This window comes from Oreochromis aureus, linkage group 3, assembly GCF_013358895.1.
Source record: "Oreochromis aureus strain Israel breed Guangdong linkage group 3, ZZ_aureus, whole genome shotgun sequence".
Classification (NCBI taxonomy): domain Eukaryota; kingdom Metazoa; phylum Chordata; class Actinopteri; order Cichliformes; family Cichlidae; genus Oreochromis; species Oreochromis aureus.
The window spans coordinates 58,048,736-58,057,592 of record NC_052944.1 but is presented as its reverse complement, the minus strand read 5'-3'; the positions used below and the strand labels follow the sequence as shown (position 1 = coordinate 58,057,592).

The following is an 8,857-nucleotide window of genomic DNA, read 5'->3' as shown; positions in this document are numbered from 1 at the left end:
TTGGTCCACGTCTAAGTGCGATGCCCATATTCACAACTGAACAAACCTTGCATGGTTAAAATGAAGGCAACTGGACTATGTGAAGATGTTTTGCCTTGCATCCAGGAGGATTCTTCAGTTCTAAAATAACTGACAGCCCAGAGTATTTAACCCCTCTGGTCATGCTTTTTTTGAGGTGTTCCTGGGGGTCATTAAACCACTGTTATCATGTGAGCCAAAATGTGGGGAAAAATCTACAGGACATTCCTGTTACCAAGCCCAAAGTGTGACACCTCTGAACCAGAGTTTGACTTGAACTGACCGAACTGCACAGGTAGGAAAACCCCCCAAAAACTGTGATAGTGGCAGGTGATAGTTGCTAGTTTTATACTAATAAAACTAATATATTGTATACTTTATAATAATTTTATAATTATTAGTAACACTTTTATTGGTCAGATCTACCCAACGTTTATTTAACAAAATAACTGTGTTTTTTGTTTTATCCAAATATAATGGAAGTATGTTACGACAAAGAGCTTCCTAAAGAACAACAACAATATGGAATATTTTGACTAGAATAATGGTTTAATGGTTATGGAAGTGGTTAGCTTACTCTCTTAGCTATATGTGCATTATGGTTATGGTAGGGCTCCATCACAGTTCATAAGCTTTAATAAAATCTTCCCTTTGCCTGAAAAAAAATCCCAAGGTAAAGATTAACATCTTTATGTAAAATTTCATATTGGATAAAGGACTTGCAAACATGAATCCTCAAAAAACAATGCAACAAAAACATTTAAAAACATTCTTTTTTTCTTGGTTTTTGTTTTTGTTTTGTTTTTTGTGAGAAAACTAATGACAGCAGAGACCTGACAAACTGCTATTCCTCTCTCAGTTGCTATTAAGAAGTGTATCTTTCACCTGAATTTTTGTTTTCCTCCTTTTTTTTTTTTTTTTTTTTGCTTGGATTTTGGGCAGTAGGAGGCATCTGATGAAATGACATGGAATGAGCAATTTATGTTTCTGTTTCTCATCACCCAGCCTCACTGTCTGCCTCCACTCTGTCATTTTCTTCCATCCTCCCATCCAGCCCTGGGAATGACAACAACTTTAAAAGGCAATGGCTGCAACACTACACCCAACCGTCCCTGCAAGTTGGGCAGAGGAGCGCCACGTGGCACCCTGAAGCTCATTCGCTGGAGCAGAGAGGACAGGAAAAGGAAGAGTTCCAGCCTAGCCAGTGATTTGCCAACGCAGACTCGAGGTCCCGCCCCAAATGGAAGGAAAGAGGAGGGTGTGACCTGCTGACCATGGTGATCAAGAAAACGTTCTGAAATGGTGGGAAAACAAGAGAAGGTGGTGTGATCAGGTGCTCTTTTTTAAAAAGCTGGAGTTACATGGTTGGTGTTTATCTGCATCTGTTAACCTGGATTGAACAAATCAGGTTTGTCCCAGTGATGGGGGTCGTGGTGAATCGACCACATGTTGACCAAAACACGTGTCCCCTGACTGACAGCGTGGCCTCCAATGCTACCAGAGAAAGAGATCCCCAGTTATTTAAGGTTTTAAGGTGTTTTTATTATACAAAACAATCAGATTACGTCATAATGCATTTCTGTTGTAATTTTTTTACTTAATATTGCTTCAGTTCAGCAGAAGAAAACGGATGAAGAAAATAAGTTAATGTTTCCCTGTTCACATTTTCATCATAACAAGAAACTCAATGTACTAAACAAATCAGCATCAGCTGCAATACTGGTCTACCTGCTGTTGGTCATAGCGGTGTGTGGGATCAGCACGGGACTCACTGGCCGGATCCTCATGCCCTCGTTAATGACACTGTTCAGATACGGCAGCTGACCACGGTCTGATATGGTCACAGTCCGCTCACTGCCAACATGCTCATCCAGCTCTTTCTGCACGCGCTCCTGGACCTGGAGTGGGTGAAGCAAATTGGGAGACCGAATTGATTATTCATAATTAAAGACTACAGAAAAGGCATCCAGCATGATGGAGGGCACAAGATGAAGTGCCTTATATGCAGCCCGTTTTCTGCCCAAACGTCTCCATGTTTTTCTTGTTGGGCTGATAAACAGAAAGTCCTCATAATGCCTTTTCTTTTACACTTCTTTGACCGACATTATGTTTCTACCTCAGGGTGATGCAACAGGTAGGCCAGAATCCATAGTAGTGTGGTGGATGTCGTCTCCACTCCAGCTCCAAAAGCCTCAGCCGCTGTCATCAGGACATGGTCGTCAGTTATCCCGTCGTCTTTTGACTCCGAAGATTTTTGACCCTGCCCACGAGTCTGGCCCTTTAACAAGGCATCTAGGAGGTCACATGGGTCTCCGTCACTTCTTGATAACTGAATACAGATCAGGTAAAACAAAACAAAAAAAAATCAGGCAAGATCAAAGACTATTTTCTAGAATTGTTTGAAGTTATGTAAATATATTTTGAAACACAGGCAACAACACATGCTTAATACATTATAAATTGAAACCTGACACATCTAATTTCATTTTTAAGGGTTTAATATACCCACAATGCAACACTGTTATGCCGTGTGTTCCTTATTTCCCCAAGACAAAATCCTGATGTTGCCTAGTGGAGAGACCCATCTTCAAGTTTTGAGCCATAAGTGACTCCTGCCCTCTGATGCTACGTGATATGATTCTATGATAAAAATCCATTCTGTTTGTTTATATTAAAGTAGTGCAAGTTTGTTTATTACCTTGTGTTCCTGCAGTTTGCGGGTCAGTAGTTGGTCTCTGATAGTGATACACTTCTTCAGTTTACTGAGAGACTTGTTAGGGAATACCTGCAGGAAAGAGTTAGACTCTTACAGTTTATTCAGACAAGAAAAGAAGCAATGTTTTGCTTGTGTTACTCGCATAAATGCCATCACTGGATGGTTTTGGATCATTTTTTAAACGTCAAATATTTGGTAATAAATATTCAGTAAGTCGTACAGTTTCGCTCACTTTTCTCAAAGTTCTCATGTTTTCATGTTTTATTTTTGTTTGTCTTTATGTAAAGGTTAAGTTGAATCATACAGCTCCAGCTGTCAACAAATGGTGACAATAAGTCCTTGAGAGAGTTTTAGCTGATAATTTTAGCAACACAGTGAAAAGAAATGTTTTCTCTAAAGTTAAATATTTACATGTATTTGTTAATTTGTCAGTTGATATCTTTAAATAAAGTTTGAGTGAGTTTGAGTTTGACTTTTTCAAAAAGGTCAATATTTCTTCTTTTTTTAAACAGATATAGGATACAAGATCGTATACAGAGCACCCCAGTTCCAAGTATAGAATTATACCTGCAACCAGGGGTAGATGTCAACCAGTCCTCCCCTGGCAATCGTTTCCACAATCCCATTGTTGTATTGAATCACCTCCTGCAGCTCGGCATCGCCGTGTCGATAGGTCGCACTGAACACTAGTGTGCATATGATGTTCGTGACGGCTCTGGTTACTGCAGAGGACGGATCAAACCCCTGCTTTTCGCTGGACAACAGCTCAACACACAGACTGTCCACCTCGGACAGAACTGAAGAGAGAAATGATAAAGAATGTAAAGAAAAAAGATCAGAAAACAGCACAATGAGAATTTTAACAAAACACTTTTAAAATTAAAGCTCTAAAGAGAGTTCTATAATTATCCTGTGCAGTTTGACAAAAACTTTTACCATCAGGGGGCAGTGATTTAGCAGTGGGTTTATCGATATGTTTTCGAATGTGTACGTCTTCACTTTTAATTTTTCATATTTTTTTTTGCTCTACCTCCACCTCATAGAGCTTTTTCTCGTCTCTGAAGGAGCCATAACTCTGGGTTGCAGAGAGTCGCTGCACCATCTTGTGGTAGGAAGTGGTTCTACATAAAAGTACTGCCTGACCCTTTGCCAGCATCAGTAGGTATCGCTTCAGTACAATACAGAGACATTTTAAAAAGACAAAACGTCTGTTTCTTCATATTCTGAATAAACAATTTACAATCTATGGAGTCACATGCTGTTCATATCCATCAAGCAATCAACATAAACTGGCACATTTGAAAAAGCATTTCCTTTTTGCCTTATATTAAAAATTTCTTCTGAATTTCCATGCCAACCTGAAGGCTGTTTAAGTTTACGTTAGCGTGATGTTGACTTTGATGTCATGAATATTTTTTTACTTTGCCTTTCAAACAGCAATGTACTACAGCTAAACCTGTTAAAATATTACAAGTGGGGTTTTTGTTGTTTTTTTATGAAACAGATGGGTGGATGAAAATCAAATGGCAGGATGGAGCCGAGTACCGATGTCCTGCAGTCGAGTCGTTCCTTCTCCAAACAGAGTAAAGGAGTTGTGGACGAGGCGACGGTGATACTTCCAGAGAGGGGTGTAGTCTGAAAATGCGATGTCTTTGCCTCCTCTGGTCAGCAGGTTGGTGGTGACCTGCAGGGAAAAATGAGGATGAATGTAAGAACAGTTTCAAAACAGTACTTCAAAATAAAATGGAAGAAAAATATTCAGACAAGGACACTGCTGAGAGCAGCACAGAGACTGGAAATGACACTGACCTGTCACCAAGGACAAAAACCAATGCTATTACTGTTTCTGTGAAGGGTTTTCTAAAAATGCAGTGGGTTTTTCTTCTGTTGTGTTTTTTCACATCAGAGTTGCTGTGAAATGGTTTACAGGCATGAAATATACATAGGAAAATCCACATTACGTAACAGTTATATTACTGAGGTTCTCACTATGCTGGGGGCATCTTAATGAAAGACTTCACATGTCAACGCAGTGTATGTTCTATCTTCCCCACACTGGGGGGCGCTACAGGCGGAGGTTAATTAGATGGTTAAAAAACAAAAGGAGGTAAATTTAAGCTGGATTTAAGTGGATTCATTTTGGTTGATGCTATTCTATAAGTGTTTAATTAAAGGCGGGAAATACAGTAAGGGTGAAGGGTTTATAATTATGGATAAGCGTTAACCTCAAATAAACTTTGTAAAAAATGTAATTTAAAAAAGTTAAAAAATGAAATGAGTTACAAGTTACATAGTTTTTTTGATTTAGGTAAAATGTTCCCTAAACTGGATGTTCTGCCTTGAGTTTAGTGCCCCCTACTGGGCCTTGTAAATTGTTGTTAATGTGACATGCACTTTGACCCAGAACCGGAAGTTGACCATGTTCTTTAGGGTAAGCAGGTTCACATGTGCTGAAGGGTTCCTGTAGTTATCCACTGCAATCCTCTTTCTTGTTTATGCCTCCGAATTTTGTTGCTAGCCTTGACTTGCTGTAGAGTAGATAAGGGAATTTGTAATATATCGTTGTGTTAATCACTTTACTATTGTATTTTTTGTTCTTATGTATTAGTTTCACTCTGATTCAATGGTGTATGGCAGTGCAACATAAAATAAAGCACCTGGAGCTTGGACGCTATATCCTGACTCCTGTAGAGCAGTACATTAAAGCTATAGTGAAGAATTCTGGTCATTATCAATATATATACAGGTTACAAAAAGAGTTTTCCCTTCCTTCGCCAAGCGAAGGATGTCTGTTGGGTGTCTTTGGAGTCTATAATATACCCTATAATGTAAAGCTCTTTGAGGGGGCAGTTGTTGTGATTTGATGCTACATAAATGAAAGGAAATTGAATCAAACTGAATTAAATTATTTCTAAATTATCACAGATCACATGAGACATGAGTGCCATTAAGTACCAAAAAGTCCAACCAACAGCCTAAAACCCAAAGTATTCCAGAAAAAATCCAGAAAATCAAACACTAAAGAGCCTAAAACCATTTCCCACTTTAGAACCTAACCAGTTCAGTTAAAATTAAAGTCATATCATGAACCTCCATATTCCGTCTTTATGCCTTTCAGGCTGCAAAAACATAATTAGATTGAAGAATCTGGGCAGCTGTTGGAACAGAATATCATGTGGGTATTTTCTCTGTCTTTGCATCTGCATGTCTCACCATGCTCGGTCGTCCAGCAAAGTCCTTGCCTTTCTGCATCAGGACCTCTCTGGCGTGTTGATGGCTGTTTATGACCACAGTGTAGTGAGGACCGAGGTAGAGCCCAAACAGAGGCCCGTACCTGAAACAGAACAGTGCGGACACTGATGAATAAAAACATGACCGCAGTGAATTGAGATACACTAACTAGTCATAGTAAACAGTAAATTGTCCTCATACACACTAACTCATCCTCCCCCACCCATAAATATTTACTATATTTATTTAACATTTAATATTTACATCACTAACATTAACTAGTCCTCCTCAACATTATCTAGATCTCCAATAATGAATGCAGGCTTACAAACATTAACTTGTCCTCCTATCCTCTAACTCAGGGGTCGGCAACCCGCGGCTCCGGAGCCGCATGCGGCTCTTTAGTCCTTATTTTGCGGCTCCGGGTGGTTTGGGAAAATAGAAGAAGTATTTCGCTGAAGTGCATTTTATTTGTGTTTAGTTCTTTTTTTTAACTTGTAGTTCTAAATTGGAAGATTATTGTGATTTTGAAATATAAAAATAAAATTATATCTTATTATTTTTTTCATCTCTCAAAATAAGCGTCACACTCGCGGAAGCCGGTGTACCCGCCGAAACGCCGTGCATTTATCGAGACTTTCAACCCCAGGTAGGCCAATTATGGATCTTCGGATCCACATTATATCAGCAGCTGTTCTCCACCGTGAACTATGTTAAAAACAAACACCGCTCACGCCTCACAGATGACAGCTTACAGTCCTGCGTAAAAATGAAAGCCCCGATTTGCAGACGCTGTGCGCCGAGGTTCGGGACCAGAAGTCCCATTGTAAACATATCACGACAGACCTGATGATGTTTGCATGGACATGCTTTTCAGCATCTCTTTATTGACCACTTTTCACACAGTTTCTGTACGCATACAGCCGGCTGTAGCTTTTCAGCTCACAGCCCGACAACACAACAGCAGAGAGAGCGGCATAGTGCTTTTTTTTCCAATTACTTTTTAAAAGTCAGGTCAAGGCTCCAAAAGCCTTGACCTGAAAAGTGTGGCGGCTCACAACAGTTTTTGTTTGCTACATGGATCATTTTAGTTCAGCTGGGTGTCTTTCCTTTTGTTATATTTCTTTAAGAGTTCAAAATGTGTTGATTACATAAATAAAATGTCATTTTCTCTGTAGCACTTCATGGATTTTATAAGCAACACACCTTAGTTGCTCTGTGGATTCTTTTAAAAAGCAGTTAAAAACCTTTCTGTTCAAACAAGCCTTTTGTTGATCTACGTATTTTATATTCTTTACATTATTTACATTTGATCTTTTACATTGTGTATAATGTCTATTGATTGTATTGTTTATTTTAATATTTGTGTACAGCACTTTGTGACTGCCTGTGTGTGAAAAGCGCTTAATAAATAAACTTTACTTACTTACTTTAGTTGTGCACACAAAGCACAAAGGTAAAAAACAATATATACAGTGTTATCTTCATTTTAGATTTCAAAAAGTGTTTTCTTTTGCGTGGAAACCGGGTCCAAGTGGCTCTTTGGGTGTTAAAGGTTGCTGACCCCTGCTCTAACTAGTTCTTACAGATATTAACTAGTCCTCCCAAACATTAACCAGTACTTCCATAATGGGTTTACAAGCATGAACTAGTCATTATATATATAAACTAGTGCCTATCAACACATACATACTTGTTTACAAAAATTAACTAGTCCTTCCAAACATTAAACTTCTACAGTGGATATGGGCTGATGAACATCACTCCTATAATTTAACTAGTCCTCACACATAAACATTTACCTACTAAAGTTAACATTACCTATTCCTCTCAAACATTAACTACTCATTCCATGATAAATAGGTGCTTCTGAGCATTAACCAGATCTCCCAAACAGTAACTAGTCCCCCAAAGATATACATATTTGTATAATTTTAATTTTTTAAACATGCACTAGGTTTTCCACTTATTTTTTCCCCCAACCGAAGGAATATTTGCCGACTAACATTAACTAGTCTTCTCAAACATGACCACACATTAAAAGGTCCTGCCAAAGTGTCCCTAAAAATGAACCGGTCCTTCCAAACCTGTGACTGAGTGCTGTCTTGTAAACATGACTGATTCCTCCTGAAGTTTAATCACCTCATCGACAAAACTCACGACCAGAAAGTTAACGTGCTGATCTCACCTGTGGGACATCTGCGTGAAGAGGAGATGAGGTGGGAGGCCTCCTCCAAGCCACGGAAGACTGCCCAGGAAGGGGAGCCGTGGCAGGCAGGGGATGGAGCCCCGAGCCGAGGGTTCAGTTTCAGGAACGAGCTGGCATGTGGTCAAGAACAGGACGACCACTACGACGGTAAAAAGGGTGATAAGGACAGAGGGAGAGAGCGAAGGAGGCAGGAACGAGAGGAGACAGGTGAGCATGTCTGCGGTGAGGTGGAGGAGAGTGCAGGGAGACGCTGGAGAGTCCCGGCTTTAACCTCTCACACACAGAAAAACCTTGGAGCAGTCGCTGTGTGTGTGCGGGAGTTGTTTTTATTACTAATGTATGACCATGAATGTGTGTGTGCGCTCGCTGGCGAGTGTTTATGTTGGTTCGGCAACCTTGATGTTATCAAGCTGCATATCTGGTTGGTTGCATAGTGACCTTAAAAGAGAATATGACCTCGCCAGTGAGTTTCATCCAAGTAAGTTTGTTCTGTTTCACCACAGGATGAAACTTCAAGGTGACATTCATGCTTATCTCCTGGATAGCTGTAAATCAATGGGCCACATGCACCCCAGTGGATTTGTGAGCATTTCAAAGCACTTATTAATGTGTTAACAAGCTGTTACTGTTAGTAGTCTATCATTTGTTGTCTGTTTGTTCAGCAGCAGCGCAGATACCCGAGT

The 8,857-nt window shown here is 39.7% G+C and overlaps 1 protein-coding gene across 1 annotated transcript; it reads right to left on the bottom strand.

Annotated features, from left to right (window-relative positions):
• Nucleotides 1–798: 798 nt before the first annotated feature.
• LOC116335890 (steroid 17-alpha-hydroxylase/17,20 lyase) lies at nucleotides 799–8,508 on the bottom strand. Its single transcript, XM_031759672.2, has 9 exons — nucleotides 8,154–8,508; nucleotides 5,948–6,068; nucleotides 4,280–4,418; nucleotides 3,302–3,531; nucleotides 2,717–2,803; nucleotides 2,135–2,347; nucleotides 1,747–1,916; nucleotides 1,409–1,512; nucleotides 799–1,312 (listed from the first exon to the last, which is right to left on the bottom strand). The coding sequence occupies exons 1-9, from the start codon at nucleotides 8,387–8,389 to the stop codon at nucleotides 1,047–1,049; spliced, it is 1,566 nt and encodes a 521-aa protein (XP_031615532.1). The 5' UTR covers nucleotides 8,390–8,508; the 3' UTR covers nucleotides 799–1,046.
• Nucleotides 8,509–8,857: the final 349 nt, after the last annotated feature.

What these genes read in the sequence shown, in the direction of transcription:
- LOC116335890 (XM_031759672.2), bottom strand. Translation starts at nt 8,389, where the DNA reads ATGCTCACCTGTCTCCTCTCGTTCCTGCCTCCTTCGCTCTCTCCCTCT. An exon ending in TTCACGCAGATGTCCCACAG is followed by an intron (nt 6,069 to 8,153) that starts GTGAGATCAGCA and finishes GTTCTGTTTCAG; the next exon opens with GTACGGGCCTCTGTTTGGGC. An exon ending in GCAAACTGCAGGAACACAAG is followed by an intron (nt 2,348 to 2,716) that starts GTAATAAACAAA and finishes ATCTGTATTCAG; the next exon opens with TTATCAAGAAGTGACGGAGA.